Source organism: Macrobrachium rosenbergii, chromosome 21 (genome assembly GCF_040412425.1).
Source record: "Macrobrachium rosenbergii isolate ZJJX-2024 chromosome 21, ASM4041242v1, whole genome shotgun sequence".
NCBI lineage: Eukaryota > Metazoa > Arthropoda > Malacostraca > Decapoda > Palaemonidae > Macrobrachium > Macrobrachium rosenbergii.
The window spans coordinates 11539521-11562902 of NC_089761.1; the positions used below are offsets into that span (position 1 = coordinate 11539521).

The 23382-nt window shown below is 35.5% G+C and overlaps 1 protein-coding gene across 1 annotated transcript in view; it reads right to left on the reverse strand.

Annotated features, from left to right (window-relative positions):
* LOC136849390 (dynein axonemal heavy chain 7-like) overlaps positions 1-23382 on the reverse strand; it is a 270971-nt gene that overhangs the window by 101049 nt on the left and 146540 nt on the right. Inside the window, 8 exon segments of the mRNA XM_067122742.1 lie at positions 11677-11812; positions 15251-15343; positions 15727-15904; positions 17495-17613; positions 17794-17973; positions 18375-18565; positions 19002-19165; positions 19692-19881. Of these exon segments, the coding sequence (XP_066978843.1) occupies positions 11677-11812; positions 15251-15343; positions 15727-15904; positions 17495-17613; positions 17794-17973; positions 18375-18565; positions 19002-19165; positions 19692-19881 (1251 nt within the window).

Consider the following 23382-nt stretch of genomic DNA (forward strand, 5'->3'; position numbering starts at 1 on the left):
AAACTGTAAATGTCTTCTAAAACAGAGAGACATAGAGCATTTCAGAACAAAGAGAAAGTGACAAAATAAATATGTTTTTTAAACGAGGTTGAGAAGACTTCTAAAAATAGATCGACGGAATGGGGAAGAGAGTCACACCATTTATTTCTTTTTTTAAGGGTAATGTATTAAGTTCTTTTTTTAAAGGTAATGTATTAAGCTAACTTTTAAATGAAAATACAGTAACTTTAATTTCATTTAATAGTTAGTTTACTACTGAATTTCCATCTTTTGATATCTAACGTAAGAATAACTTTCTGTCTGTCTGTCTTTCTCTCTCTCTCTCTCTTCCCATAATAATTCATAAATAATATAACTTGATATTTCACGTAAGGACAACCCTTATCTCTCTCTCTCTCTCTCTCTCTCTCTCTCTCTCTCTCTCTCTCTCTCTCTCTCTCTCTCTCTCTCTCTCTCGTTCATAGTTAGCGCTCACACATTTTTACAACTTATTAATTCTCTGTACGTCTTTACATGTACAGCAGATAGTTTAAATTGATCTAATTTGACCTTATAGAGGGATGAATAAATTTGTTTGTATTTAGCATTTCCCAACGTTTTGTGAGAGAGAGAGAGAGAGAGAGAGAGAGAGAGAGAGAGAGAGAGAGAGAGAGAGAGAGAGAGAGAGAGAGAGAGAGAGAGAGAGAGAGAGAGAGAGAGGAGCGAGTGTAATTGTCGTTAGTGAGTGCTTCGGTTGTTGGAAGAGGGATGAGGTCGTTGGTTTGTTTACGGCGCTGTCTGTCTGTGGAATATATGTGAGGATTTTTCGGTTTTGGAGTGAGTTTTGAGTCAGAGCTAGTGCCAGTCAGTCGTTTTTTTGGTCAAAAACAGTTTGTGTGCTGATTCAGAGTTGTTGTTTTTCCTTGTTAGTGTGCTGTTCTTGTTGCTGTATGTTCGTGAGTCGTGTGTTTTTCTGTTTTGGTTTGGTTTGTGTGGTTTTGTGTGCTGTGTTGGCGACCGTGGACGCCTTACTCCATCTTCCAGCAACCGAGGACCAGGGTGAGTGTTGTGTACTGTTTTTTTGTGTTTTAAAATCCCGCCACATAATATTTGGCGCCCAACGTGGGGCAGCTGGTATTGCAGCTGCAATTGAGATTGGTGGCTGGTAGTGTGACTGAAGAGAAGGATGGAAGAGGAACTGGTGAGGTTGAGAGAGGAGAATACGTGGTTGAGGGGTGAGAATGAGAGATTGAGGAGTCAGTTGGAGGAGATGGGGGAATGCTAAAAGTGCAAAAGAAGAAATGAAAGGGGAGATGAAAGAGTCAGAAGAGAGAATGGAAGAGAAGGTGGATAAAAAGTTGGAGGAATGATGAAAGGTGTGGAAGAAATGGTGAAAGGTATGTTCAAGGGTGTTTTTGGAGAAGGGGCTGTTGGAGGCAGGTTCTCTGGAACGTGTGAAGGGGCAAGAGAGAAAGAAAAGGAGGAAGAAGTGAATGGAAGCGTGAGTGATGAAAGTGATATGGGAATAGGAAGTAAGAAACGAGGAATGAGAGGCAGGGTAAGGAAAAGGGGAATGAAAAGCAAGGGAAAGAACAGAGGGAAAGTAAGGATAAGTCAGGGGAAGAAAAAGGGAAGAAGGGAAAGGGAAAGGAAATTGGTAAGAAGGGTAAGGAAGTGGGAAAGGCAGGAAAGAAGGAGAGGGTGAAGGCAGTAGTGATAGTGAGGTGGATGGAGGTGAGTGGATAAAAGTGGATAAAAAGAGGGGAAGAGGAGTGTAATGAGTAAGATGAATGTAAGTGCGGAAGTGGACTCTTTGTATTCGGAAGAGGGTATGAAAGGACAGAGTGAAAGTAGCAAAGTGAGAGTGAAAGTGAGAAAGAAGTGAGAAAGGCTGTGTATGTGAGGGAGGTACCCCGTGTGAAAGGTATAATGACTATGGAAGTAGGGATGTGCATGATTTCTTTAGGGAGTATGAAAGGTTTTGTCAGGATAAGTATGGGGAAAGTAAGAGAGTGTGGGCAATGAGAATTAGGAGAATATTTGACTGGGTTTTGCTTGATATGTATAGGGTTATTATGAGTGTGGGAGATGTTGAGTATGACAAGGTGAAAGCTAGACTAGTTGAGCAAGCGAGGCGTATGAAAGCAAGTGTTAAGTATAAGAGGAAGAATGAATTTGATGAGGCAAGAATGAAAGCTGGGGAAACCTTGTCACTGTATGCTTGTAGGCTGGAGACGTTGGCAAGGAAGAAGTTTGGGGATGATGGGATAGATGAATGTAAGGAGTTAGTACGGAAGTTGTTAGGGACAGTGCCAGATGGAGTTAGAGAATTTGTGAACTTGAAGTGGAAGGAGAAGAAAAGATGGACGAATGAAAGGTTGACTTGGGGAGAAATTTTGGAAATTGTAGAAGATTATGAGCTTGACAGGGTTATAAAAGAGAGCAGAAGTGTAAGTGTAAGGGCTGGGGTAGATGAGAGAGTACCAGAGTTTGGAAGCTTTAGGGATGCAGTGTTGAGGGGCACAATGAGAATGGCCGATAGTGTAATAGATAGGAGTGTAAGAGCAAGTAATGTGGAGGTGCCAGTGAGGATGAATGGTGGGTTTGTATATATACAACGGGTTGGACGGGTTAGGGATAGTAGTGTACAAAGGGGAAGGTCGATGAGTGGAAGTCGAGCGAAGTGTTTTAGATGTGGAAAGGAAGGACATACATAGAATGAGTGTAGGTGGGCTTTGGGAGCGTGTTTCGGGTGTGGGCAACCGGGACATTTGGTAAGGGAGTGTACGAAAGATAGGGGGGTTAAATGCTACAGGTGCGGACAGGTGGGTCATATTGCTAATGGTTGTAGGGGTACCCGAGTGAATGTAATATGTGGCAACTGTGGTAAGAATGGGCATTATGCGAGAATGTGTTCAGAACCGAGAGCGAAGTGTGACGAATGTGGAATGGAAGGGCATGTATCAAGTGTATGTAGACGAAAGAGGGTGACTGTGACAGCGAATTCTGGAAACTGAGTGTGAAGGGGTTCAAATGGGTGGATCCTCCAGGATGCAAGCGGTGCGTGTGATGCATGTACGTGAGGGGTTGTTGCATGAGGGGGGCTTTGCTGGAAAGACTGACGAGTGCATGAAGCAATTTGTTTTGATAGAGTATGGCAGAAAACGTAAGAAAGGGAAGAACGTAAGTGAACGGAATGATCGTAAGTTGTGTGATAGGGGTGTGAGTGCCAAAGTGAAAATGAGTGATAAAGCGTGTAATACGGATGAATGGGATGGTATGAATAGAACGTATAGCATATATATTTGATATAACTGAGTTGACTGAACGTGTAGGGGTAAGTGGACGGTTGGAGGTGAGCGAAAGTGTAAGAGTAAGAGAGCGTAGCAATGATAGACGAGTGATTGAAAGCATGAATGAATCGTTGCAAGAATTGGAAAGGTCAATGAGCGAATGGGATGCGTTAGTTGAAGAATTGGGGAGGTATTCGGGAACGAGTTAGAGGGTATAGATGAGATTGTGGATGAAATTGAGAGTGGGAATAGTGAAGAAGATAGCGTGAATCTGAGAGAGAATGGAGGAGAAGATGTGGATTTGAATGTTGCTAGAAGAGAGAATGATTCTGAGAGATTGATTGCGTGCCTATATAACGACGATCTAGAGGACCTGCTAGTGAGCATCCGTGGGTGTTGCGTATATATTTGAATGCAGTGTGAAAGGTGTTGGTTGGGAAATGCTAAAAGGGGGAGAATTATAGAGGGATGAATAAATTTGTTTGTATTTAGCATTTCCCAACGTTTTGTGTATATAGAGAGAGAGAGAGAGAGAGAGAGAGAGAGAGAGAGAGAGAGAGAGAGAGAGAGAGATAGAGAGAGAGAGAGAGAGATGTAATTGTCGTTAGTGAGTGCTTCATTGTTGGAAGAGGGATGAGGTCGTTGGTTTGTTTATATATGTCTGTCTGTGGAATATATGTGAGGATTTTTCGGTTTTGGAGTGAGTTTTGAGTCAGAGCTAGTGCCAGTCAGTCGTTTTTTTTGTCAAAAACAGTTTGTTTGTGTTCTGATTCAGAGTTGTTGTTTTTCCTTGTAAGTGTGCTGTTCTTGTTGCTGTATGTTCGTGAGTCGTGTGTTTTTCTGTTTTGGTTTGGTTTGTGTGGTTTTGTATGCTGTGTTGGCGACCATGGACGCCTTACTCCATCTTCCAGCAACCGAGGACCAGGTGAGTGTTGTGTACTGTTTTTTTGTGTTTTAAAAATCCCGCCACAACCTGTATATATGTATATATATAAGTGTAAATACGCTAGTGTTGCAAATATATATTCTAAAACATAGAGACATAATAACTAAGAGTTGTATTAGTCAAAATATAAACACTGTTTGTTCATGAAAAATATTTCAGATCAAAGAGAAAGAGACATAGAATAAAGAAGTTGTTAAAAGAGGTTGAGACGATTCTAAAAATAGATCGGTTGGAAGAAGAAGAGAGAGAGAGAGAGAGAGAGAGAGAGAGAGAGAGAGAGAGAGAGAGAGAGAGAGAGAGAGAGAGAAATTCTCTTCCAAATCTCAATTTTTATGTCAACCATTTATTTCTCTTTATATATAATGTATTAAGCTAACTTTTAAATGAAATTACAGTAACTTTAATTTCATTTCATAGTTAACTTAATAGTTTGGGAGCATGATTAGGGTCATATTTAGTGTTTAAACTTTTGAAATAAGCATTTATTAGCATTTTTAGAGACCAAGCCAAACTTATGCAAAAATTCACCCTGCGAGAGGGGTGCTGGAACCTAACCTTGCGTAAGTTTGGAGTATGACTGTATGTGTGTGTGTGTATATATATATGTATATTGTATATATATATATATATATATATATATATATATATATATATATATATATATATATATATATATATATATATATATATATATATATATGTATATATATATATATATATATATATATATATATATATATATATATATATATATATACATATATATGGTATATAAATATTAAATGTATATATATATATATTGATATATATATATATATATATATATATACTGTACATATATATATATATATGTATATATATATATGTATATACATATATATACATGTATATATATATATATACTTTATATATATATATTATATATATATATATATATATATATATATATATATATATATATATATATATATATATATATATATATACTATATAATTAATTTTATGGCATCACCATGATTCATATGCAAGCATTAATATAACAAACGTCTGTAATATCCATATTCGCTCTGCCTCGAAATAATATATTTTCATATATGTTACTTGAAGGGGAACTTTTTAGTTGATAATAAGTTTGTCGGTTAAATGCGCGTCACTGTAGTCCTGAGTTCTTGTCTTCCGTGGTTTGAGCCCATGAGATGACGAACTTATTATCAACAAAAATTCCCTTCGGATAACATAATGGAAACATTATTTATATATAGAGCTATTGGATGTTAAAGGACGTTTGTAGTAAATATATATATATATATATAAATATATATATATATATATATATATATATATATATATATATATATATATATATATATATATATATTGTATATATATATATATATATTTATATACTATTTTGGTTTTATTGTAGTAATTGACTATATTTTCGACAAACCTGTTAGGATACTCAGTCGAACGAGTAAAACTCACTTAATAAAATGACTATACAAAGGCGAATACCAACAAGTATCGAGACAAGGAATGGTTTTTGTGCTGTACGGACAAGCGCTGGCTACGAGGAAAATGGCTTATTTCATGAATGATTGTTACCTCATTCATGAAATAAGCCATTTTCCTCGTAGTTAGCGCTTGTCCATACAGCACAAAAACAAACGTTCCGATCTACAAAGGTGAAGGATGACAAGTAGACTAGAGGCAAAATCTGAAAAGGGGCCTAGAAATCACTTGTGCATCGTGAAACGTTAAAATGTGAATTGCAAAACGATTCAGTGAACTGTCTAATTTCGTGTATAGCATCGTTTGTCAAAGCGACATTTCATATACAGTATTCATGAACATCAAATTTTTCTAACAATCATTTTCGTTGGCTCTCTTCATTTCAGGAAAATATGATTTTCATATAAGAACTTACCATTCAGAGCGTGTAGGAACTCTGAAAATCTAATAGGTTGTTATAAAACCACGTCAGTCCGATTGTTATAACAATCATGTTCTTGGCATTTCACATTCACAATGAATACATTCATAATATGAGATTTGATACTTAAAGCTTTTCAGGGCCAACTGACTCCAACATGCATTTGAAAGGAAATCTAGGACAACCTTTGAAATAATTCTTCTCGCTTGCATTTGTAACAGGGTAATATGAAAAACATTTAGGGATGCCAAACATCACATAATCAACAAACAATATACAAATGAAATAAGACCTCAGTAGCCATCCTAGATTTCTATGTTTGCTGTCCCCTCCCTCTTTTGTTAAACTCCAAAGGAAACATCATAATACTCTTAAAGCTGACAAACACTTGGGAAGGAAAAATGGAATTTTGCCTTTGTTACCACCACTATCCACCTCCACATTTTCCTTTGTGATCTGGACAGATTCTAATGAAGCAATTTTCGCAAGGCCAGGCGCTAACACCTAAAGGTTCTCAGTCATTTTTCCCCGTGTCATCCCCTCAAAACTGTCACGCCAAATCACCTCGCTACTTTTCTTTACCACAACTATGGCAGGATGAGCACAGGATGTTTGCGTCTTGTGCTACAGTCCAGTGATATGTATTCTTAATCAGAACAAATAAATCATCGTCATTTTAATGCATAAAGTTTAGATGGAATGAGGAGTTTAGTGATAATTATGCCCCCATGTTGAAATCATCCTTACTTGTCGGTTTTGGAATTTCATGCTGATATCCAGCTCTAAATGCACAGCAGAATAATCAATCTGAATCCTTAAAGCTTTATATCTTCATTTTCTCTAATTTCTGTGTGTGTGTGTGTGTGTGTGTGTGAGAGAGAGAGAGAGAGAGAGAGAGAGAGAGAGAGAGAGAGAGAGAGAGAGAGAGAGAGAGAGAATACTTTTCACTTTCCCTGCATTAGGAACAAGATTATCAAGCCTCGTGTTATTACTTTTGTCCTATCCTTTCGTCATCAGCTATTTATCATATAATGTATATAAGTACCCCTGTATTATGAATTTCTCTGTTACTTTCTTGTTTTTCTAAGTTTGTGTATTTGTGTGTTTATAGTTTATTAAACATGGTTTTACTTTATACATTGTAACAGCAAATAACACATATACATTGTAATTGTTTCAAGGAGAAAAGTAGTAAAAAATAACAGAGTAAGGGTCTGATACAAATGTGTGAATGCAGTTATTATCTGATAATTTTGATTTACCTGACATTATTCTGAAAGCATTTGCCTACGAATATATTATTGCAGGAATTCTAGAACTTCTCAATCCTTAAGAAAGTTGAGTGATAAAGTGCATTGAATGGCATATTGAAGATCTATGCAGCTGTCTTGATCATCACAAGATGTGAACATCTAAAACTGAGACAGATGGCCGGGAAAAGTATGAAGAGCCATTCTAGGTTTAGCTTTCAGTCAAACTAAAGTCTATGAAGCTTTGAATTCCGACTGCAGAAAACTCAGTAACAACTACAGGAAACTGTAAATTACAGTTTCCTGCATTAGCAATTCAAAACTTCACGGAATTTAGTTTGACTGAAAGCTAAACCTAGAATGCTCTTCATACTTTTCCAACAGTCTATCTCAGTTTGAGATGTTCACGTCTTGTGATGATCAAGACAACAGCACAGATCTTCAGCATGACATCCGGTGCAACCAATCAATTAATGTTAAACCAAAACTAGAAGACTAAAAAAAGAAACTATGAACATAATGAAAACATTGCTTGTGGATAAGTTATCATAGCCATGGTATCCTACATTAACAATAATTATAATTACATAGGCAAATGATGATTCAGCTAACAATGCATTTTCATTAGCTGCAAATTTACACTACCAATGAAACTGCCAAACAACACCGGAACAATCATTTGCGATTGGTGTCTACCACTTACCTAAGAACCCATTCACTTCATCCTTTCTCCTTCCAAGTTTTTCTTTTTTACTTTCTTATATCATTATTTAATTTTTTTTCAGATAAATATAACAATGCAAACTGGTTAAAGAATTTCAATCTCCCACATTGCAGTGATAATATTTCGTTAAAATTTCATATAACATTAAGTTACGTAAAAAATCTGGCATTCATTCCCAAGTGACCATCGTGCATATCACCCACTCTCCCTATGAATTTTAGTCAAATTAACGCAATAAAACTAAATTTAACAGAATTTATGAGTGTTTACCTATCAAGGATACACCAGTAGCAGTTTGTGGTTACTACCTCAATAACATTGGTGAGTCAAACATTTCGGTAATATTTGCTGCCACAAATGTTTTTTTGCAGAATACAGAACACCCCCGTAAACACTGCATTCCACTGACTGACATTCCTGATGCACTCAATTTTTCATTTGTCAGGAGCGGTCCATCACAGCCTCAAGGGGGTCTTTTTTTTTAAGGTTTTAATTTATTTATTTGTGATGTACGAAATGGTTGCTGAAATGTTTTGTGTATCGATCACATGAGCAGTTTTACTTATGTTGACAAGGCTTGATAATCTATAAGAAACTGTCTCATTAATACTGATTTTCTAAGCACTTTCTATTTCTTAAGCATATTTTCTTTACTGCACATTTTACGCTTAAACTTAGTATAGTCCACGGTATGAACTTTCAGGTTCAGTATTTGAAGCTGCTATGTGCAAAGACAGAACTTCCATCTCCTTCAGTTCCTCATATATGTGGTTATTGGTGTAAAATCTACTGGGCGTCCATCAGTTAGCTGTTCAGCTGATTTGGCTTTTCATTGTCAGGTGGATGGTGGGAGAACGGTTTTTGCTCGATAGTACATGTACTGTATATAAAAAGATTTTGGTTTGACTCATGAATTATGAGTAAAAAATATTGGATTGGCTTTAGTATATTGCAAATGTAAATCTACTAGTAACCTGTTTTAAGGAGGAAAACATGATGTACAATTATTCAAGAAAACGTTTATATCTCATTTTGTTCTCATGGGCCCTTTACCTATGAATAGCCTTATCCCATGCAAACAATTCCAAAATGACATGTCTTGAATGGAAAGTCCTACAGTGCATGCAAGGTTGGTAGTATTGATGTGCTTCCAAGAATTGTCACGGCTGTTACCTGTTACTGCGAGGAATCCTCCATTTATTTTTATTTGCATGTTAGCCGATTTATTTTTTCATTTTATGTTGTGCTTAGTTAAGTGAATTTGTCACTAATTTAGCCATTTTTTCCTACCAGTCGAAGGCAAGATCAACACCACTGTTACTGTGAGTACTTACTAGTTTCATTGTTGCAGTAATTTCATATTCATGACTCCATTACTTTCATGGTGCAAGATCACTCTACTTTTATTGTGTAATTTTTGCTTGGTTGTTCCAATTATTGCCTTTACCCAACAATGGCAATTTCTTGAATAAGTTTCACCTTTTCCATTATCTTCATTGAGGTTGCTTGTTTGTTTACTACTTCTCTCTCTGTTGTTCGTTATGTATTGCATATCAATTTTATTTTCTTAAAATTAAGATATTTTGTATTTTACTACTACAGTCTGCAGCCTTCCCCTAATTACGCTAGTTTTACCATTAATATATTTACCATAATTATGCCTCCGCATACTTGTGTTGTCAAGGATGGTAATTCTTGCAGTCTTTTACACTGTCATGAAGGACTAGCATTTCCGGTGCCCTTCGTGTAGGAGTCTACAATGTTCCCCTCAGGAGACTTATCTAGCATGCGTGGGCTGGATGACGGATCAATCATTCCTCTACACTCAAAAAGCAAGTGTGTAAATGTTATGCATCCATGGCCACAGTGTGCAATTCTTTCAAAAGCTCCTGGTCTCGTAGCAGTACAACCACAATTTTCAAGACTTGATTCTTATTTGATGAGGCTTCCTCTTCCACAATACTGCCTCCCTGTGTCACAAGCACTCAAGGTTAGAGACACTGGTCATCTCTAACCTAGACCCTCCTGGTCTTCTTGCTTGTAAAGGTTCTCCTCTGTGGAAGTTGTTTGCACACTAGGCTGCCCACATATATTTAACTGCTCCTGTGTACTAAGCTGCCAACATGTACACACTGGGTACAGTAATGTGTATCTGACTACTTCATTGTACTCAATTGCTTCAGCAAAATAGATTGCTTTAGTGGCTTTGCCCATGTCCTCTGCCATGCTTTTGATTTGACAGTTCAAGAATCTGCTGCTGTCCTCTGTCATAGGCCATCATTTGCATGACTTAACTGAGAATTGGACTGTCTTCTTCTGTTCCTATGAGGCCCCCTCTGCCTAAAAGTATGGTCAAGATGCATCTTTATCTCATCCAGTTGGCTTGGATCCCATGCAGACTCACATATGTGCACACTCTTGATCACCCAAGAGAAGCCATTACTCACATCACAGCTCTGCAAGTATTGATTGTTCCAGTTCCAGGCTGTTTGCTTTGGTCTGTGTACAGCACCTAAGAGTATTCACGAGAAACTATGGTGTCTGCGGACAGCTAGGCTCATTGTACGAGTCTGCATCTCCACAGGTATCTGTAAAATTGGCTGGTCTTGACTTCTCTGAGGGAGTTGATGAAACACTGGTGGCTTCTTCAGGACCATTGGTCTTCAGTGGGTCTTTTGTTTTCCTCACAGTTCATGGCTAAGATAGTCTTCTGGTAAAAGTAAAGGCTCGCTCTTGGGCTCTTATACTATTCTTGCTTTGCCCTCCTCTTTGCTGAAGAAAGCCTTCTCTGCCCAGTGAGAGCCATCATGATGTATCTCCAGACACAGACTCCTTCCAGCCTTCTTCTCATCCATTCCTTCACACAAGTTGCTATAATCTTCTTGTTTCAAAGAATTCTATTTTGTAATTACAATTCAAGCTATTTCTTGGTAAATGGATTCATAAGAACAACAACTATTTTTACAATAAAGCATGTTTTCCTACAAACCCATTAATCAAAAACTCCTAGTGCCCTCCTCCCTTCCCCACACTCTTCGAAACAGAGGTCAGCAACGAGGAATGACATCTCATACCCCACCTACCAGTGGAGCATGAGTCAGTGGGGCTTGAGCTGAACATAAGCAGTTGGGCATTTCTCTTTACAAGATCTATTAAAATGGTACGACCTGGAACCATTCACATGGAGTAAGGCTAATTGTGATTAATTGGTGTAGACAAATATGTTTTAATGTAAAACATCATTTTTAGTCCTCTTATTCCTGAATATGTACAATGGTTAAAGCAATATTCTTGAGATGTAAAAAAAATGGATACATAAGATAAAAAAAAAATGATTAAAGATAAACTCCTATTCTGAAGAGGCATTCATGTGTACAATGCTGTAAATAACAAATGGGTGGTTTTTGCAATAGGTTTTCATCATCAAAGTAGATATTCTTGGTTTTGTTTAAATTACTAATTTCACATCATCTACCACTACACAGCTAGCCAGGTATCCCTGGAATTATCTTGGGAAATGTCACTGTCAAGCAGTGCACTTTGCCTCTCACCGTAAAGGGCAGGCAAAGCTTGGTTCAGTTCGGCTTGGCACTCCTCTTTCAATGCCCGAGCATTGGCTGCATGAACACCAGCTTCTTCTTCTTCCACTTGCACAAGCTTACGACGAGCCTCAACTTCCAATGATTCCTGGAGAGACATTCCTTTTGTATGTGATTAGATTTCATACAATCTTTGAAATATACTATCCTCGGTAGGCATACAGGTTTATCCTCCACTAGGGTTGATAGTTTAATAAAAGATTTAATAATATCAGGTGGACTCCAAACAAGATGACAGAGTAAAAATATTTACATTAGTACTGCCTTATGTATTAAAGAGAAATAAGTTTTGCTAAGAATCCATAATACTGTATGATTTTGGGTACAAAATCATTCTATATTTTAAAGACAATCTTTTAATAATTATTATACCATATGAATTACTCAAACATTTCATTTGATTACACTTAGGGGTCTCAAGATTTTTCCATTACCAAGACAAGTCTAATACTGACTGATGCTCTAGGTATCCCTTTTTCTAAAGAGACCTGTGTTTTAATGTGGTCCTAAATCAAATTCAAATTCACAAATCATATTACACAGTCACCAATAAGGCTTGTAGAAAACGATTAAAAATAGGAATATTTTTGAGCCCTAAGGAAGCAGAAATAAAATACAGTACCAGAGGAATAAGGCAATGAAATCTTACCATACTAAATATACTGAATACTACAAGCTACAGAACAGCTATGAACACCAAACACAAAATACAGCTATAAAGAAATCCTTCTTAATTGTAAATGTTGCACTCATCCATAATAAAAATAAATACTCTTTCCAAGAAGTATTTTAATGAATTATGAGATCAAAGGCTTGAGTCAGTCTTTTAGTTAAGTGTTTAAGAATGTATACGCAATTATATAATAATAATGATAATTTAAATAATAACATACACAGGACTAGCTCTCAGTGTAAACCAGAAGAGACTATACAGTATGGACAATTACAACACAGAAAAGCAGAGAAAATTGCAGTTCCAGAGGCTAAACCCTTTAAAGGAGGTTCTAGGAAAACATCTGGAGCAACCCAGTACCACCTAAAAAAAGAATGCAAAGTGGCCACTGGACCTTGAGAATGAATAAAGATATAGATTTAAACAACTAGGGACCAGCCTTACTACTAAGAAAATAAAAAATCAATTGAGAAAGGCTCTAACTGGAAATCCCCGGACCAGACAGCATACAGGGATACTACTGGAGGAACTTCAGATTCATAGATGGAAAATTAATCTACAAGTGTGAAGAACAATGGAAGGAACTGCATTACATGACGTAAGGCAGAGCATCACTAGTATAAAAAGACCAAAGAAAGGCAATGCAGTGAACAATGTATGACCTATCACATGCCTGCCAGTCATGTAGAAATTAACAGGCATTGTTAGTGAAGAGCTTCACAACTACCAGGAGGAAACAAACACCATAATTAAAGAGCAGAAAGGATGCCACATGAAAAACAAATGGACCAAAGCCCATCTCACAATGGATAAGATGGTGATGATGAATTGTCAGAGAAGGAAGACACTCCTAAATATGGCATAGATTGACTATAGGAAGGTCTTCAATATAGCCCTACATTCGTGGCTGCTTGAAGATATACACAGCTACAGACAACTTAGTAATCTAACTTTCCAATACCATACAGCACTAAAAGATAACCATAACTGCATCAGAAACCACGCTGGCAGAGGTAAACAAGAGATGAAGAATCTTCCATTGATACTAATGACAATGGCCGGCCCCAGGAAAAGTAAGAATGGCTATCAATCGCTTAATGTTCGTGGATGACATTAAGATATATGGAAAAGATGCTAAGAGCTTGGGTTTCTTTGAACAGGCCACCTAGATCTTGGCTGAAGATATGAGAACGAAGTTTGACTGACGAACATGTGGTTGCAGATACAGTGCAATGTGGTTGTAGATACAGTGCAATTCTCAGATGAGAAAATCCTCAAGGATATAGGGGAGATCGTGGAGGCTGACAACATCAAACACCAGTAAACATTAGAAGGAAATATTTTGCCAAAACTGCAGCAACACTACAGTTCAAGTTCAATGGTGGAAACATAATGAAGGCGATCAATACATGGGCTGTACCAGTGGTAAGATACATTGGAAGAATAGTAAACTGGGCAAATGAGGACCTAGAAAAATGGACAGAAAAACAAAAAAACTGATGACCATCAGTAAAAAAAAGTATATCTTAGTTTAACCAGACCATTGAGCTGATTAACAGCTCTCCTAGGGCTGGCCCGAAGGATTAGACTTATTTTACGTGGCTAAGAACCAACTGGTTACGTAGCAACGGGACCTACAGCTTATTGTGGAATCCGAACCACATTATGCCGAGAAATGAATTTCTATCACCAGGGATAAATTCCTCTAATTCTTCATTGGCCAATGAGAAACTTGACCATCAGTAATTCACTACATCCAAGAGCAGGGCTAGCAAAGCTGTACTTACCAGGAGAAAACATAGAACAAAAAATGCAAGTGTGGAGGAACTGTATCAACATCAAGGAAAGAAAACTTGTACCTGTAACATAGTAAAGATGAATGGTTGATAACAGCCTGGAATAAGGAATTCATCTCTTTCAACAAAGAGCCTGAAAAGAATAAGGAAAGGACCACAAGCCAATGACAAGAGAAATAAGAAAACAAACAAGTGCACAGCCAAAGGCACTCTCAGGCAGTAACTATAGAAGATGGTTGGCAATGCCTAGTTAGGGGAGAGCTCAAGAAGAAAACTGAAGTCAAGTTGATGTTGACATAAGAGCATATAATATGTAAAAAGTAAAATAGAGAGCCAAATACCACCATCACCTGTGTTGAAAATAGAAACAGAATGTGGAGACCATCAACCATAACATAAGTGAAAGCCAAGCATTAGCTCAAAGCAAGTACAAAAGGAGGAATGACCCAGCTGCCAAGGCCTTGCACTGGAATATCTACAAAGAAAATAGCATATACTGCCTACAGACCAGATCAGAAGTACAGCCATATATCATGAAAAGTGCTAGAAGAGAGGTAAATAATCAAGGTACTATGGTACCATAAGCTCCAAGACCGGACCCACTTCTAGTAAATAAACTCGGAAAGGATCTCTGACAGATGCAGCCATACAATGGGGAACAAAAGTAAAGGACACAAGCAGAGAAACAAAAGAAAAATACTAAACACTGAAGATGGAAATAAGAACGCTATAGCAAGCTGAAGTGGAATTACTACCTGTCATCATGGAAGTACTGTGCTAAGAGTAATCCCAGATCTCAGGAGAAACCTGGAAAGGATTGGATGCACAAACTGCAAACTAGGCTTGCTTCAGAAAATTGTACTGTTGGCCACAGCAAAGATAATTAGGAATGTTGGGACCCTAAAAAAATAGGGTAGTAGGGATCAGATCTTCAGGATGCAGGTTGCAGTCTGGATATAGCAAAAAAAAAATTAAATAAATAAATAAACACAATGCCCCTGTAATAATAAACAAGAATAGTCAAGTATATAATCACTATAGTTGATAACACACTAACCTCTTCAATAAGAGCCATCATCCTCGAAACATCCCGAGCTGCTTCGTCAATCTGAGGGCCCAATGAAGCTAACAAGTCTTGCATCACAGAAATCTAAAAAGTACAAAAAAAATTGAGTCACTATCTTGTTAAAAATTACGGTAAGTATGGCCAAACGTGAAAATACATGGAAAAACGATCGCCAACTGATTGTCAGTTTTTTAATGAGAGAAATAACATAATAATACCCAAAAGACAAGGATACAAGGCAATGCAGAATTATCTGAAACACAATACTGTAATAATTTACTGCAAAAGCAAGAAAATATTCCAAAACTAATTAATTATTGTGCAACAAACAGTAAACCGAAAAATAATGTACATTACAAACCATATGTAAGACTAGAACTGGCAGAAGATGAATTTAATTCCCCAGATTTCAGTAAAAACAGATTTTGTTATACTCTTTCCTTGTGAGAAAGCCTCATATGGATTACCTGGGATGCTGCAAATGAGAGCTTATCTAGACCAGAGAGGTACTTCTTCTTGAGATTAGAGGTGTGTGCTTGCCGGGTGGTGAAGAGCCCACGAAACTCCTCCAGAAGTTGTAGGTAGCTCGCTGGAGTCACTGAAGGGCACCAGATACCACTGTTTATTATCTCTTCATTTACCTTCCTGTGAATGAATGAGTGAATGAAAAAGTAAAAAAAAAACATCTACTGCGTTATACTTTCAAGTAACAGGTAACTAAATCTCAATCATTTTCTGTAGTTTTCGTCAGAAAATTGCAAATCAAATTTCCGGTTGAAATGAATCTAAGATGTTTATGCAAAATGGGACTTGGGTTTCCGGTTGAAATGAATCTAAGATGTTTATGCAAAATGGGACTTGGGCAACTGAAAACAAATGACTTTGATGTCTGAGATATAAAATACCAAGGTGTCTCACAAAATAAGGTCGAGACACAGAAAAGTAAGAACTGCATACCTGTACTTAGAAAAACTACAACTGAGATATATAAAATTGAATAAAAATATAATTTGAGAAAATAAAACCGAACAGATGTTCAAAAAAAGTGAAAGGGTAAGAAAAGAATTAGGGTAAAGTGTTCGAGAAATCTGTGGCTGATATGGATTAACATTTAAAAATATAGTTCTGGCACATTTGAAGTTGGCTAGCGTAGCCAAGATTATTCACATTTAAATTACCATTATCATAAATGTCCAAGGGCCACTAATAGAAAAGCAGAACTGACAAAACTGAGAAGGAAAGGGTAGGCTGTGAAATATATAGCAAAGAAAAACAAATAAGTTAAATGAATAAGAAACATATAGTAATAAACTACAAGTCAGGTGCGTGACAGCCTGCTCAACAAAAAAGCATTTGCACCAACTTTGAATTTCTGAAGTTCCGATTTAGCTAATTGGTTATGAAGTTAATTTCCATGATTTGGTCACTGTCCAAATAAAAATTCTAGATTATCAATAAGAGAAATGGTGAAACTGTAAAATTAACATCACATATATAGTACTAATGGCAGATGCTAGTTGTGAATACCAAAAACGATCAAAATCAGGAAAAATTTTACAAAGCATGCGCGAGGTCACTGAACCATGGTGCCAGATATTACTAGAAATTCTTAAAAACACAAATTTTTCTCTGGCAATTTAGGAATGGGGTCAGCTGCAGAAGACCAAACAGTGCAACAACATCCAAACCTTGGTAGAAGAAAAGAATAGAAACATTTCCTATGGATAGGTAGGTTTCAAAATTGCTTGAAAGACTTTCTAATCATAATGAATTTTTAATGTAATTCTCCAATACACACACACACATATACATATATAGTATATATATATATATATATATATATATATATATATATATATATATATATATATATATATATATATATATATATATATATATATATATAAACAGTATATACAGTATATATATATATATATATATATATATATATATATATATATATATATATATATATATATATATATATATATTTATATATATTTATACATATTTATATATCTATATATTTATATATTTATATTTACTTTATATATATTTATTTATTTATTTATATATATATGCGTGTGTGTGAGATAAATAAGGTCATTCTTATAAGATATGCCATGCAAGTTTATGTAAAGGTACTGTTTCCACCTGTGAATAAACGGGGGCAGTGGGGCACACTGAAATTAAAGTGTGATACAAAAACAAGTGTAATCCATACAGACGTCTTACCTAGCCTTCTGATGTATGGTTGTGGCTGCAGCAATGACTGAATCTTTAGTGGAACGTCTCAAAGGTACCTCCGTCAGGTAATGCTCACCAACTTTAACAAGTGCTTCCTGGGGCCACGGCTATTTGAAAAGTAAAAAATTTAAAATATCATCATCAACATCATTTATAATTAGAACTATCGACTATTTCAAAATAGATACTTATCATTATCATCATTTCCAGCTTTCGAACAGGCACAGCACAAAAATAATAAGGGAATTCAGAGTCCCCAGATCGCTTCAGATGGTCCCTTGACCAACCTTATAGTAATCCACAGTGAGGCGAGTTGTGAAAGCTGGGTACTGGGAGAGAATCTGCGTCAGGGACGTGGATGGGGGTGTTGTGATGACAATATGAACCAAATCTGCAACCCTATGGATAAGCTCCTTCCACAAGTCGCCGTCATTTGAGCCCCTGTCCTCAGCAAACAGCTTCAACCTCTGTTCGATCAAGGCAGCAGAGAAGTTCATTTTGACAAGTAATGTATGGTTAAACTATAAACCACTTAGCTTTAAGTTAATATTCGAAAGTTACTGAACAATGTGACTATATGCTTTGAATGGACTTTTTTAGGCTATTTGTCTTATTATTAACTGATATTTACTGATACTAAACAATTTCCTAATACTGACTACCCATCTAACACTGACTAATACTGACCATCTAACTAATACTGGCATGTTGCTGGTCGCACTCTATCCTATTACCCTAAACTAAGACTAGTCACTTAAATGAATCACTCAGGTTGAAAGTCTGGTAGTGGGTCGTTGAGCTTGAATTAGCAAAGGAGAAAAGTCTAGAATGATGGGAACAAGACATAGAGCAACCATTATCTACTGACGTCCATCAGATAGCTGAGATCCTCTGGAGGGAGCACATTTGGGATATCGCCAGTGAGGATGACAGTATTCAGTAGGTGAAGGATGGGAGGATGATGCAAGGTACTGTCTCCTAACAATAAGACAGTAGCACGCTCTTCCACTCCAGCGGTTATCACTGCTTCCTTTAGTGCCAACCGCAAATCTGTGTAACCTTAAAAGGAAAATAAAGAGTTAATACTGTACTGTACAATGAGTCCGATGGGGATCCGACTTCTTTGTTTTTTAATCATGAATTTTTTATAAACTTAATTTTTTCTTTGTTTTCTAGCCTTATACCAAATATAACCAATATTCCTGCAATTATAGTTAGATTTTAATCTTTTGAAAATGGTGTGAAATTTCCTCATAAAGCAAAATGGCCTTTTTAATTTGATATCCACCTTTACTCTTCTCTATTAGGGACAGTAACAGAAGTGATTTGTAAATTCAAGAGATGAAATCCAAACACCCTATAATCATTAGCCCCTTTATCTCTACATACATATACTCAAGATTTAATAGGGCAATCTTTAACAACTACCAACAATTCCATATTTGGTACACCTGAGAGAGATGAGTAACACCAAAAGATTTAGAAAGCCTCTCACCATCTGTATCATCAATTTCTGGGTAAATGAGTTTATGTCCACAAATGTGGGCAGCTAGACGTGTCAGAGAGCGCCTCCCAGAGCCACCTACGCCCACCAGAAGCAAATGTCCCCCTTTGCGACACAGTGCACGACACGCTCTAGAGACATGTTCCACAACGTATCTGAAAGTGGAAAAACAACAGAAACTTAATTTTCAAGATAAATACTTAGTATGGAGATAGATTCTTCATTATGAATTGTCTCAAAAATATACTGTAATAGAAGAAAGCTTGTTCCTGCATCAAGTGTTATGGTAAATGGGTCCCTTGAGAGAATAACTGATACTATAAAAAAAATAGTTAATCTGTCGTTAAAGGTCTGGTCACTATATATGAAAAAGGTAGGATACAAATTTTGGTATATAACGAACACAAATGCACGAATACATTGAAATGAACAAATGTAAAGTGAAAATACATGTAGGCTATAGTTAGTCCACAGCCAGCCCAAATGACCTCAAAAAAATAATACTTCCAATACGGCATTTGAGGTCATAAATTATAGCAACATACCCATACAGAATATATTAGTATTGTATACATGTGACAAGAACATACACAACGGTAATGTGTCTGCTAACATTTATAGGTGTATTCGCTGAAGGTACGTCAGAACAATATATGCACATAATTTTTACAATTTGCTTACCTGAAGGTTACAAGCTTGAGAGGCGTTGTGTTATCGCCATTGTACTCCTGAACAAAAACATTTATATTTTGCTGAACAAGAGCAGCGTCATGTAGTTCCTCATAACGTCTTTCTTTCGGCTGGATGTCAGAATTACCCATAATTCCCCAGCATACCCGTTCCATACAGGCTTCTGTCACCTGCCAATGACCTTAGACTGTAAGCTGGTGAACAGTTTAAAACCCACCAATAAAATATTAAGAAGCTAAAGGTGTGTAAGAACACAAAATATTCCAAAATGTTTTCTTTGTGTGCTACAGTAAGTTGTGAAATGCAGCATGTGGTTATTCAAGTTTCAATGAAAGAACATTATTTCAAAGTAAACTATTTTAAACATGTATTCTCCATATTATTAACTATCATTACATTAGTACTTATTTTCATTCCTACCAATATCTACACATGATAATTAAACTAAGCCAATAATATTTTGTCTGCCAATCACAGTGTCATAATTTTTGGTGTGACCTTATCTCTTTAGTCCTAATTGCAAAAATTTTGAGTTAAGATGTACCAAAATGGAGAGAAAAGATGAGTTTTCTTTCAAATCTATTCCATAAAGAAGAAAGAAAATAATGCAGAAATCCTGCTGTGATGTTTCTGCAGTGGGTGTAAAACATAAGAGATAAGAACAGATGAACTTAAATAAAAAATTAATCTAATGATTTTCTTCATTCATGAATTAGCACCCCAACACGTGTAATGTTTTTCACTAATAAGCTTCAAAACAACAACAAAAAAACAAAAACACATATGTTGATTTCCAGAGAACTATTCTGGTGCTGTAATGTGTACTGATAACCAAACAAAGTAAGCTTATTACAGATTTATAACCAAAGTGTAAGCTAAAATAATATATCTGTACCCGATAACAAATAATGCATATTATAAAGACCTCACATAAAGAGGACAACACTGAAAGCCTGACCAAAGGTTATCTGATGGCCGATTGTGTGAATATATGATGAAAGTGATTGGAAAAATAATATTCAAAAAGTACATTTGGCAATTAACTGAGTACAAAGCATCATTATGTTATACAATCCAGTCCCCTGAGTACAAAAATGAAAAATGAAGAGTGGAGGAAAAAAGGAAAGCAATCAGCGACAGTGAACAAGATGACATTAACAGTTAGGAGTCAAAGAGTTGAAAAAGGTACGATAAGCGGAAAATATGAAAATGGAATCACATTATGGGGAGGTACAAAATGGCTTAAAAGGACAACGTTGAAGGTTGTACACAAGTAGAAAACCAAATAAAGGTCTAAGATGCAAGGATAAGAAAATGAGAAATCATTTTTCATTTCAATAATATTTTAGTACAAACCCATCACTCTACAACTGCATTAGAGTGCAACAGCTCCCTTTCCAGACACCAAAAATAACAGAGTTCAACTAGTCATCTGCAAATCAAAGCTCTAAGTCCATCTACCAGTAATTAATGGTCATATCAAGCATTGTCTGACCATTCTGTGAGCTCTGTGGGGCCAGGAGGGGGCCAGATTACCTTGTAAAGTGATGGGTTTGTACCAAACAAATTAATTTTGTTTTTAAGAATCGTACTTGTATGGCATTAAAAGCCCGTCACTCTACTACTGCCTGAGTAACTATTTCGGTGGGAGGAAGCATACTGGCTTTCAGATATTTGGTTTCTGGGATTCAGAACCAGAGAACTCCCGAACGACTGTATCTGGCAATCCATAATTTCTAGGGACTAACAAGGGATCATGAAACGGGCTAGTAAATTCTAGAAAAACTAGCCAACAATACTTGACAATAGGCTGAAGCACTTACTCTACATCAACTGTTTACGGAGGCTGAGATTATGAGGAAGAAGAGTCACATTCTTGAGCATCCTCTTCTGTTTGCAAAAATGTAATAACCTGGTTCACCACTACAAGGGGACCAATTAAAAACAATTCAAAAGATCCATGAGTCAAATCCCAAACAGTGAAAATGCACAAAGGTATCCAGAGCCCTTAATGAACCAAAAGTATTTTATTTGATTTTATTGATTTATGGTTATTAAAACTGGCAATGGAACATCTAGGAAACTAAAAAAAAAAAAAAAAATTTAAAGGGTGTTTCATATAAAAAACATCTATATCTATCTATATAACTGAAAAATAAATTTAAAGGGCATTTCATATAAGAAATATCTATCTATCTATCTATCTATCTATCTATCTATATATATATATATATATATATATATATATATATATATATATATATATATATATATATATATATATATATATATATATATATATATATATATATATATATATATATATATATATATATATATATATATATATATATATATATATATATATATATATATATATATATATATATATATATATATATATATATATATATATATATATATATATATATATATATATATATATATATATATATATATATATATATATATATATATATATATATATATATATATATATATATATATATATATATATATATATATATATATATATATATATATATATATATATATATATATATCTATATATATATATATATATATATATATATATATATATATATATATATATATATATATATATATATATATATATATATATATATATATATATATATATATATATATATATATATATATATATATATATATATATATATATATATATATCTATATCTATATCTATATCTATATATATATATATATATATACAATCATGAAGCTACAGATGTCGCTTAATATCAAATTCACGCTACCTCGGGAATATCTCCGATGGAGAATTGTCACCGAAGGGGAATTTATATAAGTGATAAATGAATTGGTATTGTCAGGACACGAACCCTTGACACGAAACCTCAGTGGGTAGCGTCTATGGAGTCGCTGAATAGGTTTCGTGTCAAGGGTTCGTGTCACGACGATACCAATTCATTTATCACTTATATAAATTCCCCTTCGGCGACAATTCTCCATCGGAGATACTCCCGAGGTAGCGTGAATTTCATATTAAGCAACATTTGCAGCTTCATGATTGTATATAAATCACGGTGTGATAAAAAATTTCATAATAAGAGCTGCGTGTTCCAAACGTACCAATGAACTGTCATGGCAGAGGTGGGTCATTGCCAAGGCTAAGTACATTTCCCCACTCACGGCGGGTAAAAACAGTACAACAGACTCGGCAAAGACTTATAACTCTCTTGATAGCTCAGTGGGTAGCGTCTACTGGAGTCGCTGAATAGGTTTCGTGTCAAGGGTTCGTGTCCCAACGATACCAATTCATTTATCACTTATATAAATTCCCCTTCGGCGACAATTCTCCATCGGAGATATTCCCAAGGTAGCGTGAATTTGATATTAGGTGACATTTGTAGCTTCATGATTGTATATAAATCACGGTGTGATAAAAATTTCATATATATATATATATATATATATATATATATATATATATATATATATATATATATATATATATATATATATATATATATATATATATATATATATATATATATATGTATACATATACAGTTAACCCCCATATTCACGTTCTCAAGGTTCGTGGACTCATGTATCTGCGGATTTCTCTGTGGAACATATCTACCCATTATTTGTGGGAAATTCGCCATTCACGGTATTT